Source organism: Myotis brandtii, unplaced genomic scaffold, assembly GCF_000412655.1.
Source record: "Myotis brandtii unplaced genomic scaffold, ASM41265v1 scaffold446, whole genome shotgun sequence".
NCBI lineage: Eukaryota > Metazoa > Chordata > Mammalia > Chiroptera > Vespertilionidae > Myotis > Myotis brandtii.
Genome location: NW_005367057.1, coordinates 620,702 through 638,872, shown reverse-complemented (window position 1 = coordinate 638,872; position 18,171 = coordinate 620,702). Strand labels below are relative to the sequence as shown.

The window sequence follows — 18,171 nt, the reverse complement described above, 5'->3', positions numbered from 1 at the left end:
GGGGTCGGAGGAGGAGCCTGCGGGTGGGAGGGGCGGGCCGAGGCCGCCGGGAGCCTTCATGGAAGTGACTCCCGGCCACCGGTGAATCTACGGTTTAAATCGCTGAAAGCAGAGCTGGGGTGTCCGGGACTTGCTTCGGTGGAGCGTTTCTTCGCCGCCTGCCCCCCGGTGATCCTGCCCCCCCTGCGCTTGGGAGCCGCGCTGTTAGGGGCCGACGGCGCGCGCTCATCCTGAGTCCGGCTCTCCGAGCTGCTGGCTCCACCTGGAGCAAAGGCTGGACCAGATCAAAGGACCCCGAGCAGTGGAGCCAATATGTGAAACTCTCTTGCAAAGGGGGCTGGGGGAAGCTCCACAGCTGAAAGCACGACCTGGAATTCCCCTCGTAAGCCAACGCCCACATATTTAAATTGAGGGGAGGGGGGTGAGTACCTGTAGCCCGAGAATTAAATTGACACGCAGACGTTGAGAAAATATGTAGTGGTTACGTTTTGTTCTGCTTGGATGCGGCAGAAAATCGTAATATTTACTATGCGTCAGCCATGGCTTTGCTGAGATATGACTTGTTTCTCCTTTTCCCTGTGCCTTTAGTTGTTCTGCCAGTTGAGACCTGCATGAGCGCCTGCCACTGAAATAGTTTATGTCAGTGCAGATTAAAAACAGAAACTCCACGTGAAGTGTGCTCTGGCTCAACAACACAAAACTTACAAAATCATGTTTGTGAACTGGACAGGACAACAGCTTTTTAAATGTTCATCTGCTTTAAAATCTCCTTTTCTCTCTCCTGTGAAGTTTATTCCATTGTGCTCACGATTACGGTTGGATTCGTTAGCAGGAGGACACGGGACATAACTGGGACTTTTCTGCCGTAGTGTCCTCATTTAGCAGATATCTATGGAACACTTACTATGTGGAAAGCACTATCCTTGAGCCTGGACAGATACAAAAAATAACAGGCCCTTGCTTTACATCCTAGTTGAGATGAGATTGGGACATTGTTAGTTAATATATAATAAATGAGTGCTGTCTTATTCAAGATGTGTGCCAGCAAAACCATGAACTCAGAGAGCTAGGCTTTGCTCTGTTCCAGATGCTGTCTCACACAATTTACAGTGTTCCCATTGAATCTTTACAACAATCTCTAAGGGAGAGTATTTTCATTCCCGGACCTGGAAGAATTTGATAAAACAGGCAATGAGATATTACAAGTGGAAGGACATAAAACCTGTACACAAACACAGATGTGAAGAGTGGCTTCCAGGCCTTATTTTTTTTCTGTGAGTTCATTGATACTATCCATTTCCATGATTTCACTTTACAGCCATATCAGAAATTCATAACCTTGGGGAATCATGGATGAGTTTCAGGAGGCCTATGAAAGAAATGTATATACACATATTTTAAAAAAATTTTTGTCATGATATTTTCCCAAAATGGTTTATGACCTTTTCTCTCAACTAGAGGCACTTATTTCCAAATATCTGCTGGAAATCCACTTTTATAACCTGCAGATTCCTCCCCTTGTCTAAAATTGAACTTTTTATCATCCCTCCCCCCAAAGCTGCTTGTTGTTCCTACTGTGTTCTCTGCCTTGATGAATAGTATACCACCATCCATCCTCCTGGAAACTCCCACTTCTTCCCTATACTCCTCCTTCCCTTCTGTCCCATCAGGTTTACATCATCTTTTTGGTTGAATTTAGTTCGGTTTTTTTTTTAATTAAAATATATATTTTATTGATTTTTTTACAGAGAGGAAGGGAGAGGGAGAGGGATAGCGAGTTAGAAACATCGATGAGAGAGAAACATGGATTCAGCTGCCTCTTGCACGCCCCCTACTGGGGATGTGCCCACAACCCAGGTACATGCCCTTGACCGGAATCGAACCTGGGACCCTTGAGTCCGCAGGCCGACGCTCTATCCGCTGAGCCAAACCAGCTAGGGCTAGTTCAGTTTTATTAATATGGATTACGTGCTGCTATGAAGCTGATACTGAGGTTGAATCTAACAGTTCAAATTTTTAAAGCTAAGATTCAATCCTAGTTTGAAAAGAGCTTGATTTCTTAGGAGGAGGGAGATAGACATAAAAGGATAATTATAAGTTATAAAACACATTCATCCAAAACACCATTCACTTGGCACTCTGCTAAGTTCAGGGTACACAGAGTCTAACAAAACATATCTGGTTCTTGCCTCATTCAAACATGTAGGTCATTAGGGTTGAAAACAAATAAATGTATAATTACAAATTATGTTAAGTATTATTAAGGAGACAGACAGATGTTGAGACAATAACGGGGCATCTCCTCGAGGTAGGATGGTCAGGGAAGGTTACATTTAAAGTGGTTCCTGAAAGATATGACAGAACTCAGGGAAGAACATTCTAGGCAGAATAGAATTTGCAAAGATCTTATGACTTGGAGAACATGGAAAAAGGCAGAGGGTTCCCTGAGGTGAAGTTAGGAAGGTGGGCTAGAGCCATATTATTAAGGGTCTTACAGATGGTAGTAAAGTGTTTGGATTTTTTTCACAAGTGCAGTAAGGACTTATTGAAGAACTAATGTTATATTTTAAAAGATCCCTCTGCCTATTGTATGGACTAAGGAGAGCAAAAGTGAAAAGAGGGAAGCCAATGAAGAGACTCGTAGAATTTATATAGTTAAGAGATGATGGTGATTTAGATCAGGTTGAAGGCAGTGGAAATGGATGGAGCAGGAGAATTCCAGGTGCATTTTTGAAATAGAAATGATAGGCCTTGTAATGGATTGAATGTAGTAGTTGAGGAAGAGAGTGGAATCAGATTAGTAAGTGGAAATGTCAAATCAGCAACTTAACCAACAAGTCTGGAGATCAGAAGAGAGATCTGACCTGGAAAGGTAAGTATGAGATTGAGTGTGTTCACCTAGAAAGTTGAGAGCTAAAAGGGAAGAGAGAAATCATAGAAGAATTTTGAAAATTGAGAAGTTATAGCCACAGAGATGGGAAGAAAGCCAGGAGAGTGTGGTATGCATATGAGGCAAAAAGGTATTTCAAGGAAGTAGTGGTCAACTGTGTTCGTGTTGCTGAGAAGTAAGATGATTGAAAAGTATCAGATTTAGCATTAAGGAGGTCATTGGTGACTTTGAGAAGAGTGGTGGGACAGAATGGGAATGTCAGGATGAATTGGGAGATGAAAAGTGGAGTCTTGGTATATAGAAAAGTGAAATGTATCCATAGGGTACTGCAAGGACAGAGGAGATGGGTGCCTATCTTACTCTGAGGAGTTTAGGTAAAGCTTCCTGAAGGAGATGACCACTGTCCTGGATCTTAAAGGATGAATAGCGACTTGGGGTATAGAGAAGAGAAAACAAGATAAAGGTAACAACGTAAAGAAATGTAGAGTTCCGAACAAGCAGTTTTAGGTACAACATAAAGTACCAGGACTGATAGAGGTGGTGATAGATTAAACTGGAGAGGTAAGTAGGATCCATACTGTGAAGTGCCCTGTCTGACATTATCAAATAACTATTATTTATTGTGCACATACTCTATCACAGGCTGTTGAGTCTTTATATTCACTGTCTCATTTAGTCTTCCTAGCAGTCCTCTAAAGTATTATTATTTTATCAATAGGGAACAGGAAGTTTAGAGAGGTTAAGTAACTTGCCCCAGTTCTCAAGATTTGAACTGAGGTTGGTCTGAGACCTATTCTTCTGCCGGTATTGAGGAAGTTGATCCTTTTAAGTCAAGGGTGGAACACAGTGTTTTAAATTTTTAAAAAATTAGCTGGTGAGTCCTGACTGGTTTGGCTCAGTGGATAGAGCTTCGGCCTGCGGACTGAGGGGTCCCAGGTTCGATTCCAGTCAAGGGCATGTACCTTGGTTGCGGGCATATCCCCAGTAGGGGATGTGCAGGAGGCAGCTGATGGATGTTTCTCTCTCATCGATGTTTCTAGCTCTCTATCCCTCTCCCTTCCTCTCTGTAAAAAATCAATAAAATATATTTTTAAAAAAAATTTAAAAAAAATTAGCTGGTGACATTTCAATATTAGACTCTATATAACACCCCAGATTTCCATTTTCTTTTGAAAAATTGGAAGATCAGATAGGTGTGTGAAGGAGACTTTTGAGAGGGAGGAGAGAAGTAGGAAGTATAGCTACGTGTCCATTGTTAATAATCCATGCAACATATAAGGACCTGAACTAGAGTAATGCTAATAATAGAGATGAAGTGAAGGGACAAATTAGATAAATATAAAGGGTAGAGTGGCAGGTCTTGGTGGGTGGATGATCAGATGTGGCAAGTGAGTGAAAGAGGGAGAAAAGAAAAAGTCAAGGATCAGTTGTAGGTTTTATAGATGATTAGGTGGGTGGATGAATGAGTTAACATCAAAGGAAAAGAATAGGGGTAGATAAATCTGGTTTATGACGTTGAATTTCAAGTACCTTTGGGATGTCTAGGTGGAGAAAGTCTTGATCACATACACAAATATGGGAATCATCAGCATATAGGTGGTAAAAATAATAACAGATGAGGTTTTTCAAGGGGTTCATCTTTTATATGTAGTCTGTCTCTATCTTCACAACTTAAATTTATGCACTCAATATATATTACTAATATACTGCAGCAGTCTTCTAATTGGGCTCCTCTGACCCTTGTTTTTCCTTCTCCCAGTTCTCTGCAAAAATGTTCTTATTTCTTATTTATAAACCTTAGATGACTCTTTTGGCTACAGGGAAATGTGTGTTCCTCAACATGTTATAAAAATTCTTTTGCCTGGTGGATTGAGTGTTGACTCATGCACCAAGAGGTCACTGGTTCAATTCCCTGTCAGAACACATGCCCCAGTTGTGGGCCCAATCCCCAGCAGGGGGCGTGGCGGAGGCAGCCAATGGATGTTGACGCATCCGTGTTTCTATCTCTCCATTCCTCTCTCTCTAAAATCAATAAAAACATATATTTTTTGAAATTTTTCCATGATTTCACCCCCGTTTTCCTTCCTAATTACATTCCTCACCACCCTGTCACATGCAGCCTGTGTGCCAACTACCCCAGACTTTTTGCTATTTTCCCACTGTGCACCTTGCCTCTAGCAAAAGTGTAGCCTCTGTAAATTTCCCAGATATTGTAGGTAGAGTGAATTGCGTACTCTGTGCTTCCCCAGTCTTTTAATTTCTGGGTCATACCACATTGTCTTTTAATTATTGGCTTGCATGTGATATGTACTCTCCAACTAGACCATATGCCCTTTGCTTGTGGGATTCAAGTCTTGTTGATCTTTGCATGCTCAGCACCTGGTATATTAGGTATTTAGATATATGAATGTTTGTTGTGTGAATAAATAAATGAATTTTGGGGTTCAGTGGACTGAGAACTATAGGAACCCTTCACCTAGCCTACTTTTCTGCCACCATATACTAGGGTATTTCTAAAATCTTCCATTGCCTTTTGATCATCATTATAAATGTAAGTCAAATTAGTTATCATTGTTACATCAGTAACGTTTATTGATCATTAACTTCTCTAAGAACTTTACATGTACTTATTCCTCATAACACTTAGATGAGGAAACTGAGGCACAGAGGAGTTACTTACCCGTATGTAGTAAACGGAGGAGCTAGAATACATCACTGGCTTTGGACTATTGATGCTGTTTATTCGGACCCATGTCATTTTTCTGCTAATTAAGCCCCCTTAGCTGCCTCTCAGGTCTAGACCTGTTTTCTGTGATTTCCTTTAATTTCTTTCAGCATTCACTATTCCTTTAAGTTAGGTTTCTCCTCTTCCCCCCTCCCCTCCTCCCCGCCTTCTCCACATCTTTCTTTGTTTTATATATATATATTTTTTTTATTTTATTGATTTTTTACCGAGAGGAAGGGAGAGAGATAGAGAGTTAGAAACATCAATGAGAGAGAAACATCAGCTGCCTCCTGAACACCCCCTACTGGGGATGTGCCCCCAACCAAGGTATATGCCCTTGACCAGAATCAAACCTGGGACCCTTCAATACGCAGGCCGACGCTCTATCCACTGAGTCAAACTGGTTAGGGCTTCTCCACATCTTTCTACCTCCCTTCTGCTAACTGATGCACTGAGTTATAGTCTTTCCAGCTGACTCCAAAGATAGACACATTATGGGTCCTTTTAGTTTAGTGAGGTTTTTTTTTTTTTAATGGTTTTACTCGGGGAAGATGGAAAATTAAAAAACATGAGGAAGTTATAAGCTATGAGACCTCAAGTTACCCTCTCTGGTCCTGACTAATTCTGGATTCCTTGATAAATGGTAACTGAAATGTATGGAAGCCTCTGCCCTCATCTTTAGCCCCAAAGGTGGCCTTCAGCAGACTTCTCTATCCCCACGGACCCAAACCCTTTGGATTACCATGGCCTCTCCTCACAGTGCCTTGGTCTTGGTTTATAGATGTGAAAATGAGATCATAGCAGGACAGAAGCTGTACGGAATGTCTCATCTAGGACTTATTTTGTCTACTTGACCTTCATCTTAATAGCATGCATTTTAGTAAGCCTGAACCTTCAACTTCAGGATGTTTTCTCTCACCAGTTAAGTTTCCTACGTGATTTCCTTAGGTGTTAAAAAAAAATAACATTGAAGCACATTTTATGTCTTTCAGGCTTTAGAAAATTTGCGTGTATATCTGTGTGAAAAAATTATAGCTGAGAGACATTTTGATCATCTGCGTGCAAAAAAAATACTCAGTAGAGAAGACACTGAAGAAATTTCTTGCCGAACATCAAGTAGAAAAAGGGCTGGAAAATTGTTAGACTACTTACAAGAAAACCCCAAAGGACTAGATACCCTTGTTGAATCTATTCGTCGAGAAAAAACACAGAACTTCCTGATACAGAAGATTACAGATGAAGTGCTAAAACTTCGAAATATAAAACTAGAACATCTGAAAGGTAAATACCTTAGGTATCCAAGAGTTCATTTAAATGTAACAATGCTTTTAGAAGTAAAATGCAAAACAATAACAAAAAACCCAGAAATGATCATTTTGCTTTCATTGAAAAGTTTAAGCTTCAGAATTACATTCATTTGCATTTTTAACTTATATATAGTAGGATGTCATTATACTGGAAAAGTGGAATATCACTTAATGTTCTATATTTATATCCAGTTAACAGTATAATTTATAGAAAATGTAACTATAATAAAGTCCCAGTGTACGCAGGGGTTTGTTTCTAAAGTCAGCAGAATGGCAGATTAATCTAGTCAAAAGTAGTTCCTGAAAATGCACTTAACACATAAAGAATAGTGTATAAGCAAAGTATTTTAATAAGTCCAACTCAGTTTTTCTCCTACCAGTTGATCACAAGATAAAGTAGTTGGCTGTGTTTATAAGAATCAAGTTGTATAAATTATACATAACTTTAAACACTAGAATTATACTCAGTCTGGCAAAATGTGAGAGAGGCATGAGAACTGAGGTGGATGAAGGAATAGCAGATTTATGTCTTCTGTTTCACCCTAACCCCAGAGCACACACACTCACTGATTGGAATGGTCTGTAGAATTGCCTGTACAATTTAAACCCCCCTCTCGCCCTAAACCCCATCTCATTCTCCACCTCTCTTTCCAGAGCAGTTACGTTAAATGTGAATATGATGTAGCTCTACTCCAGCTGCTTTAGGCACTGGGAATACAGAAACGAGTAATTTGGGGTTCTGCCCTTAAGGAGCTCACTGTCTATAAGTGCATGCTGGAACACAATGGAAGTTTCCCCTTCTGAGCCATATTTAAGAAAATGGTTTCTATAGCATGGAACAGACATCCTGACTGTATTGTGAAGTTGAAAAACTAGTGGGAAAAATGATAAATAAATGTGCTTTATAGACTTCAGGTTTTACATAACATTTGTCAACTCAGAAGGTTCTGTGTCAATAGATAGTTATGGGTTGAATATTTTTGCTAAGCCTAACAAAAATAAATTGTGTTTGTGTTTATTCTTTCTGTATTGAGGCTAATTGTTGGCTATACCCTTTTGATATGGTAAGATTCTTTGATCAGAACAACTGCCATCACTTAAGTAAATTGTTAGGTTGAAAACCAGAACATTATTTAATGTGAAGAGGAAACCTGGGATCTAGTTCTCTCTTTTCAATGAAATAGTCCTGGAATGCTGGGCATGACTTCACTGTTTCTGGGTCCCTGTTTGCCCATCTTTAATAGTAAGAGACTCAAAAAAAAAAAAAAAAAATAGAGGCTCTCCCAGATGACCTCTAAAATCCCTTCCACTTCTAACACCCTGTGATTCAAGACTCAGTAATTAAGATTCATTAACTCGCCCTAACTGGTTTGGCTCAGTGGATAGAGCATTGGCCTGCGGACTCAAGGGTCCCAGCTTCGATTCCAGTGAAGGGCATGTACCTTGGTTGCGGGAACATCCCCAGTAGGGAGTGTGCAGGAGGCAGTTGATCGATGTTTCTCTCTCATCAATGTTTCTAACTCTCTATCCCTCTCCCTTCCTCTCTGTAAAAAAATCAATAAAATATATATTTTTTAAAAAGATTCATTAACTCATAGAATTTTAGCTATACCCTGTTTAAATTTTGTTTTTATTAGATAATGGTTTTTTGTGCCAATATGTTAAAGAATATTAGTTGTGAAAGCCATTTCTTTCTCTTTTTTTAATATATAATTTTTTATTTCAAAAAGGAAGGAAGAGAGAGAGAGAGAGAAACATCAATGATGAGAGAGAATCATCGATCAGCTGCCTCCTGCATGCCCCCTACCCGGGATTGAGCCTGCAACCGGGCATGTGCTCTTGACCAGAATCAAACCTGGGACCCTTTAGTCCGCAGGCCGACGGTCTATCCACCAAGCCAAACCAGCCAGGGCTGAAAGCCATTTCTTATTTTATGAAAAATTTTAAGGACTACTTTATTTTTCCCAGGTCTTTCAATGGTTAAGGATATAAGTATACGAAGTGAGTTTATAGCATGTTATTTAGCTTCCTTGAGACTATTTCCTTACCTAGAAAATGTATATAATTGTGTACACTTCATAGTTGTTGGGAAAAGCAAATGAAATGTGAAATGGATTATGACAGAATTTATAAGTTATTTAAATTTTGTGTGGTAACTAGTTTGTAATCTTTAAAATTGAACTCAATTTTCTTGTTACTTTTTATTAACATCTGAATAATCTTATTGTAGGACTAAAATGTAGCAACTGTGAGCCTTTTCCAGATGGAGCCACAAACAACCTCTCTAGATCTAATTCAGATGAGAGTTATTTCTCTGAAAAACGGAGAGTGTCCACTATGTACCATCCCGAAGGAGAATCCAGCACAGCCCCCTTTTTTTCTACTGATTCATCTCTGAATTTGCCTGTCCTAGAAGTAGGCAAAACTGAAAACCCTACATTCTCTTCAACTACACTTCCCAGACCTGGGGACCCTGGGGCTCCTCCTTTGCCCCCGGACTTGCAGCTAGACGAAGAAACTTGTGGAAGCTCTAGTGAGATGTTTCTTCCCTTAAGATCACGTGCTCTTTCAAGGCAATGACAGTTTACAGCCTCTTCTATTTTTTTAATAATGACTAATATTTGGAAGGATATGAATCTTTATAAAACTGCTATAATGACTTATTAACACCTGATACATGTCTTTTTAAATGCAATGTAAGCACACTTTGTAAATAGACTTTTGTGGATACTTTTAGATAGCTAAAGTAAATCATGTTGATCATGTACTTTTCAGAATTTTATGGGGGGTTTTTTTTGTTTGTTTTTCATTTTTGAGGTATTTGCTGTTTTCACATTTTTTATGTTTTAAGACCAATTTTAATAGGGAACATTTCTCTATTTGATAATAGAGTCTCAGACTGGGAATGATGTTTCTCAGTGCATTTGTGCTAGAAATTTTTACAGTCTAATAGTCCTTTCCAACCATCTAGCAGTAAATTTTCAGGATGAAGCTGTTTCTAAATCTCCTATATAATAAAAGCCTAATATGCAAATTGTCCCTTCAACTGGGAGCTCAACTGCTCGCTATGACATTCACTGACCACCAGGGGACAGCGTGGAACATAGCAGGCATTGGTGACGTGGTGCTGGCAGCGGGTAGCAGTGGAGGCACTGCCGGCCCCGATGGGCCCTGACGAGAGCAGGACCGCAGCGGAATGGTGGAGCAGGTGAGCAGGCGGCGCCAGGCCAAGGCTGGTGCGAGCAGGGCCCAATTGCCCCAAAGACAGCGACCAGCGGCGGCAGTGGGGGGTGGGGCCGCCGCCTGGCTCCCACATGCTGAGGGAGCTGGGTGGGGACCCGATGACTCAGGTGGAGGGGGGTGCACAAGACCCCGGGGCCCCAAGTGCTGCCCAGGGCCCAGAGGTCAGCTGGGACCTGTCCTTCCTCACCAGACGCTTGTGCCAGGCCTAGGGACCACACCCGTGCACGAATTTCATGCACTGGGCCTCTAGTTGATAATAAAGCCAATCACTAATGGGAAAAACTGTCAGTGAACCAAAAAAATCTCTTTCCTACTTAGTTTGGCTTGCAGACACAACAAAATCTCCTTCTGATGCACAGGAACATAGTTTGAGCCACCTAAAATCTCAATTTGCCAACATACATCTACTAACCTTACTAATTCACGCTGCTTTCTTAAGATTTTCACATTTTCATTCCTAAAGAAAAATCTTTACAAAAACCTGTTATTACATGTAATTTGATGAGATTTTTAAGAAATACTTTTTCTGCACTTTTCATTTTCTTTTAATGAGGATCACTGTGCGAGTTAAAATAACTGGAACAAAATGTTTTTTTCCCATGTGTGTATGTGTTTGTTTTTAATACTATTTGGAACAATCAACGCAGTTAGATTTTTCTATTTGTTATATAACAAAGTTTGACTAAATTTGTGCATTTATAAATTATGCCCTCATTGTGTTCATTTAAATTATAATTCTATTTTCTGATCTCCATCTAATATATTTCCATTAGTTGCATAAAACAAAGATGGAAACATGCTATTAACAATAAAATTTTTTAAATTGTGCTGTGTTTCGGAAGTTTCAAACTTTTCAGTAGGAAGAAATATATAAAACAGTTATTTTATATGTACTAATTTTTATAGAAAACATTGCAAGTTATGGGATCGAGTTGTATTTCTGGATAGACTGAGTTTATCAGTCATGAAGAAGATTGGCATATTGGTTTTAAAAAATTGTAAAGACTGGGTGATTTTTTTAGTGTAAACATTTTCTAAGGATTATGGAGAAACATGTTTCATGTCCAATGTAGCATAAGAAAATAGTGGCATTACATTTAAATAAATCCATTTTAAAAGCAGAAGCAGGCTTTTCTTATTATTAAAATTTGATATGCAGTTTTTTTAAATTTAAGTAGGATTTACTCATAATCAAAGACCATAATTTTTTATACATTTTATTGATTTTTTTACAGAGAGGAAGGGAGAGGGATAGAGAGTCAGAAGCATGGATCAACTGCCTCCTGCACGCCCCCTACCGGGGATGTGCCGGTAACCAAGGTACATGCCCTTGACCAGAATCCAACCTGGGACCCTTCAGTCCGCAGGCCGAAGCTCTATCCACTGAGCCAAACCGGTTAGGGCTCAAAGACCATAATTTAGATATGCTAGAGTACCTATATTTATAGTTTATAACACTGAGTTTTTTCAGACTTTTGAATAACTATATAGACAATAAAATTAAGTTGTGTTTTTTTAAAAAACAAATTTAGGTTTTTGGGTTTTCTGAATCCTATAAAGTCATTCCACCCCCCCACCCCCCATTAAACACTGAAAACAAGCCAAACACTGAAAACAAGCCATTGCCAACAAATGTTTAAATGAATGATTGACATGATACAATGAAACTGGTTACTGGGTTGATTAATATAGCAGTGAAAAAGTTACTTTTTACAGATACCATATTATCAACACAATACTTTTGAACTCACTTTTTAATTGCTTTTTTAAAGAATTAATAAACTATATTTTAAAGCAGTTTTAAAAGTTTACAGAAAACTTGAGCAGAAAGTACAAAGTTACGATATAGTCCCTCTCCTGTTTCCCATATTAGCATCTCTAATTGGTGTGATACATTTGTTAGAAGTGATGAACCAGTCTCGATACATTATTAACTAAAATTAGTAGTGTACATTAGGGTTCTTTCTGTGTTGTACAGTTCTGTAAGTTTTGACAAATGCAAAATGTCATGTATTCACTATTCTAAAATATGATACAGAGTAGTTTCACTGCTCTAAAAATCCTCTGATTCCCTTACCCCTTACTCAACCTCTTTCCAACCCCTTCCTATCCTGGCAACCACTGATCTTTTTATTGTCCCTATAATTTATTGTTTCCAGAATCTCATAGTTGGAATCATACAGAATATAGTCTTTTCAGTTTGGCTTCTTTTACTTAGCAATATGCATTTAAAGTACCTCCTGTCTTTTCATGGTGAGCTCACATTTTCAAGAGGTAATTCCATTTTGTCAGCAAGTCGCTCTTAGCGCAAAGTCAGATACTGGCAAATTAGGGGCAAGCCAGGATAAGGGAAATTTGCTTTTGTTCAAATTTTTTTGTTTTGAGGTTTTTTTGTTTTGTTTTGTTTGGGAGGTTTTTTTTGTTTGTGGAGTTTTTTGTTTATTTTGATAATTTTTAAAATTAAGTCCAATGGTTCTTTTATGGTTAGTAATTTTCGTCTCCTGTTTAAGAAATTTTTGTCCTAATGTCATGATGATAGTCTGTTTTCTTTTTTTCTTTTGGTTAATCCTCACCGGAGGATATTTTTCGCATTGATTTTTAGAGAGAGTGGAAGGAAAGGGAGAAACAGAAACATTTGGTTGCCTCCCGCACACGCCCTGACTGGGGGCCTGGGATCAAGCCTGCAACCAAGGTATCTACCCTTGACTGAAATAGAACCAGAAACCCTTCAGTCCAAGGGCCAACTAGGGCCTTTTGGAAACTTAGTTGTTTTAGTTTCACAATTAGCTCTATGATTCTTTACAAAGTAATTTTTGTGCATGGTATAAGGTAGAAGTCAAGTCTTACAGCTACTGTCTCTTTCGAAAGCAATGTAAAAGGGAGCACGAAGTTTAAGCTATGGCCTTATCTTGTGTCACTGGGTAAATATGTACATTGTACACTCTGGGAAAAAAGCAAACCACGAAGCAAATCGATCCATAGTTGTTAAATATAATCTTAAGAGGGTTTTCTGAAAGGAGAGCTGAATTTAAGTACAAAAAAGTACATAGATAACGTGAATGCTCCAAAAATCCTTACTCTGAATTTGCCATACCATTTAATGATCAGTCAGTTCTTGATTGCAGTGGTTCCTAAACTTGACTGCCCATTTTAGAATCACCTGGAGGTCTTTTGAAAGATCCCGATGTCCAGGCTGTACCCCATACCAATTAAATCAGATGCTTGGGCGTGGAAGCCAGGCATCAGAAGTCTAAAGGTTCCAAGTGATTCCAGTGTACAACAATATTTGGAAACCACAGTCGTATAGGAAGCCAAATAACTGTGTTTAGTGTTTCCACATGTGTGATCTTGTTTTTACTGTTAATAACAACCCTGCAAGGTAGGTTTCATTTTCAGCATTTTTTAACACATGAGAAACAAACTCAGGACTCAAAATCACATAGCTCTTTAGGATTAAAATTCAGGACTGTTTCATTCTAAGATTGATCAATGTTCTTTCCACAACTCCATGCTTTCTTATTAGCATTTCTTAAATGGCAGAAAGGTAAGTGGAGATTATATTTTTGACTCATTAATTCAATAATTATTTATTGAGTCCCCATTATTTTAGGTAGTGGAGATAATAATAAAAAAGACAAAGTCTATGTTCTTGTAGAACTCACATTTTAGGGGAGATAGAAAATAAACAAGGAAAGCCAGATCATTCTAGTTGCCATAGATATGAAATAGTACATGCATGAGCTACAAAGTCACTTGGAAAGAGTATTGATAGCATTATGAAGGCTGTGCACTCAGAGCGGGTAATATTTAAGCTCAGACTTAAATGATAAGAAGGAAGAAGTCAGTCACATGAAGTTCTGGGGGAAAATTCCAGCAGAAGGAACATCCAGGGCAAAAGCCTGAGACAGGAATGAGTTACTGAGAGCCACATAAGGCCTGTATGGCTGGCACATAAGTGTGAGGGGTGACAGTGGGGAACTTAGGAGCTTGGATAGAGATGAGGTTTCACAAGGGCCTACAGACCATTCTCCAAAGGTTTGGATTTTCTTCTAAGGTGGGAAACAATTGGAGGGGATTAAACAAGTGATATGATCTGATTCACGTTTTAAAAGTTCATTGTGGCTGCTTTATGGAGAATGGATTGGAGGACAGGATGGAAGAAAGAGATCAACTTTATCTTTTCTTTCCCTTCCTCTAACCCAGCGGTTCTCAACCTGTGGGTCGTGACCCCTTTGGGGGTTGAACGACCCTTTCACAGGGGTCGCCTAAGACTATCGGAAAACATATATAATTACATACTGTTTTTGTGATTAATCACTATGCTTTAATTATGTTCAATTTGTAACAATGAAATTGGGGGTCACCACAACATGAGGAACTGTATTAAAGGATTGCGTCATTAGGAAGGTTGAGAACCATGCTAACCTTTCATTCTCTTCTCTGCACTTTAACAACTCAATCCACAAGCCATTATCGGGGGGCCAAACACAGTAAGTACCTGCACTCTAGGACTTAGAGGAGTGGTGGGGTCTAGAGTGGAGTGTGGGAGGCTGGACAGGATCTGCATAGTATGGGGTGGGGGATAGGGCAGCCATTTTCAACCTTTTTCATCTCACAGCACATAGAAATTCATTACTAAAATTCTGTGGCACACCAGAAAATATATTTTTTGCTGATCTGACCAAAAAAGTATAATTTTGATTCATTCACACCAGACAGCTGTTACTGTGTTGGCTGTTGTCATTTTTTTATGTGACAGTCTAAGGCAGTGGTTCTCAACTTTCCTAATGCCACGACCCTTTAATACAGTTCCTCATGTTGTGGTGACCCCCAACCATAAAATTATTTTCGTTGCTACTTCATAACTGTAATTTTGCTACTGTTACGAATCGTAATGTAAATATCTAATATGCAGGATGTATTTAGGTGACCCCTGTGAAAGGGTCGTTTGACCCCCAAAGGGGTCGCGACCCACAGGTTGAGAACCGCTGGTCTAAGGGAAAAGAGGTCACTGCCCCTGAGTAAATAGGTATTGCACGTCTTAAAAGTTCTTGCAGCACATTGGCTGAAAATCGCTGGTATAGAGTTTTAGGATTCAAAAAGAATGAGAATGGCAATACAGATGGGCATGGGCTCTCGGAGCCTGAGTACAGTAAGAAGGGTGTAGACATGGCTCAGCATAGTGTCAGGGCCCAGAGAAAGGTGTCCCCTCAAAAGGTGTGAGAGCCTGAGCTGGTGAAGAAGGTATCTGTAGGGATGTCCAACATCAGAGCCTGAAGTAGGAGATAGGGACAGGGTGAGGAGGGCGTCTGAAGAAGGGCAAGCTAATGCTGTATGTCAGAGCCAAAGTGGGGTTAAGCAGGGTGCTCACATGAGGGAAGGGCCAGCAGCAGTGATGGAAGGTTGGCTGCATACTTGGGGGTTGATCAAATAACATTTAGGCTAATGGGAGCCAGATTTCTCAACGTTAGAAAATAAAGTTACAAATATGGGAAGAGAAAGCAAAAAGTAATCAATCCTGTAGTATTGGATTAAAATTAGAGGTATCAGTGTGAATGTGATAGATATAGAAATAAGTACATTAACTCTGTCTACTGAGAGAACCTGGAACATTAACATCTCATTAGCAATGAACACGCCAAACACGTAGATCATGTCTCCTAAATATTCTCCATTAGAAAGAATCAGAGTTCATTGGCAAAATGTCTAATTCCAGGGCAAAGTATAAAATAAGCCTGGAATATCTTACACCAGAAAGTAGGCAAGTGTTCAAAGAATGGGCATGTCCAGAGGGTACAGAAGCCAGCTTGAAGGGGCTCCCACAGGCCAAATCTGGGACAATTTCAACATTAAAATAATTAGTGATAATAATATATTGCAATTCATTGGATAAAACAGGAAACGATGAGTCGGTGCTAATATAAATACACAAACATAACTAATTAAAGAATGGGTTATTGGCATAGTCTCAAAGCACCTCCCTACAAAATACTAATAAATTATAAAGGAAGAAAAAAATAACTTTTTAGTAGAGAAGCCTGGCAGACACCTCCTCAAAAAAAAAAAATCAAAGTTAAAATTATCAGTATCAGAGCAAATTGAAATTCCATGCCTCCTGATGAAATGCAATGAAAGGAATACACCACTGTTTCCTACTGATGAATCTAATCATTGGACAAACTCAAAATGAGGAATCTTCTACAAAATAATTGGCCTACACTCTTCCAAATATCAAGGTTATGAACGTTAAAGACTGAAAAATCATTCTAGGTTGAAGGAGACAAAGAGACATGACTACCAAATGCAATGCATGAATCTGAACCAATTTAAAGGTTATTAAATGTAAAAAAAAAAAAAGTTAGCAATAAAGAAAAAAACACTACTGCAATTGTTCAGGCAAAAGAAGGGGGTGGTAGAGGTAGAACTGGTAAAAATTGTTTGGATTTGGAAGATATTTTTAAACTTAAAATTATAACTTTCTGATTTTTGTCCTGAGCACCTAATTAATAATAGTGGAAATTAAAGGGAGAGGCAAAACTGTGGGGAGTATTGAAGGTAGGGAATAAAGAGTTCTGTTAAGGACATATTTTTCAATTATCTATTGCTATATAACACACCATTCCAAAATTTAGTGGCTTAAAATAACAATTATTTATTCATGATTCTGCAAATTGGGCTGGATTTAGCCTCATTGATTTTTCTAATCAATGATCCTAGGGTCATTCTGGAAACTAAAACCTCAACTGGGGCTGGATGATTCCAGATAACTTCACTCGCATGTCTGGTGCCTTACCTAGCATAAATGTACTGGCTGAGAACTGGCCAGGGATCCTCTCTCCAGCTGGGCAGCTGGACCTGTTTACATGGTGGCTCAGCGTTCCCAAGAGAGCAAAAGTGGAAGCATTCTGTTCATCAGAGCAAATGACAAAGGCAGCCCAGCTTCAAAGAGAGAGGAAATATTCTACACCTCTTGATGGAAGGAGTAACGTACATGCACAGTGTTGATAATCTTGGTAGATAATCTACCACAAATATGTTAAGTTTGAAGGAATTGTTAGTAAAGTTGGAAATTGGATTACAGGAGTTTGGTGGTCAAGGAAGGCTTCTGGACTGGTTATATGAATGTGGGAGTTATTAGCAAAAAAAAGTTTTTAAAATCATGGGACCTCATTAAAAAAAAAAAACTTGAAATAAGGGTTGATAGAAAAGAGAGGAAGGTCTAGGGCTGAGCCTGAAGTGCTCTCACATTTAAAGGTAAGACAGAGAAGAAGGTGACAGAAGAAACTGAAGGGTCCCTGTGAAATAGGAAGAAAACTGAAGCATATGATTTAGTGAAAGGCAGGGGGGAAAAAGTGTTTCAAGAAGAAGGCCTATCTTGTTAAAAGGTCAAGTAAGTAGTGGCTCTTGGATTTGGTTACGTGGAAGCTATTGGCAACTTTGATAACAGGGACTTATGTGACTCAAACTGGGTACCCCAACCGCAGAGGCACTCAACAGTGGGACAGTTTTAAAGCCACAGAATAAATGTGGTTATCTTAGAGTGTCAGTTTTACTCAATGGTAAGTATTTTTAAATATTTTGCATCTATGTATATAAAAAGCTAGCGACCATAACGACCAGTTGCTATGATGCCCACTGTGGCCAGCAAACCAGCCCGGTTAGGTACATAGGTCTCCTTTTTCCCCATTGACCCAACAGTTCTCTATGTGGTTCTGGTCGCTATGATGCCCACTGTGGCCAGCAAACCAGCCCCATTAGGTACGTAGGTCTCCTTTTTTCCCCATTGACCCAAGAGTTCTCTATGTGGTTCTCTGAGGCTGATCCCTGGCCAGCATTGCAGCTTTACTTATTCCTCTGCTCAAACCTGCTCTTTTCTCATTCTTCCCAGTTACTGTTCTCAAAAGTATCCTTTAATAAGTACTGCCCACTACCGGACTCTCCCACCCCGAAGGGCGGTGGCCTGCTGGCCAAATGCCCCATCCCCTTCCCCCTGGCCAGCCCCACCC

At 39.4% G+C, this 18,171-nt stretch overlaps 1 protein-coding gene across 1 annotated transcript in view; it reads left to right on the top strand.

Moving 5' to 3' along the window:
* BCL10 (B-cell CLL/lymphoma 10) overlaps positions 1–10,998 on the top strand; it is a 19,361-nt gene extending 8,363 nt beyond the window's left edge. The window contains exons 2-4 of the mRNA XM_005874596.2: positions 209–382; positions 6,608–6,896; positions 9,153–10,998. Of these exons, the coding sequence (XP_005874658.1) occupies positions 209–382; positions 6,608–6,896; positions 9,153–9,502 (813 nt within the window). The 3' untranslated portion in view covers positions 9,503–10,998. The remainder of the gene's footprint in view (positions 1–208; positions 383–6,607; positions 6,897–9,152) is intronic.
* Positions 10,999–18,171: the final 7,173 nt, after the last annotated feature.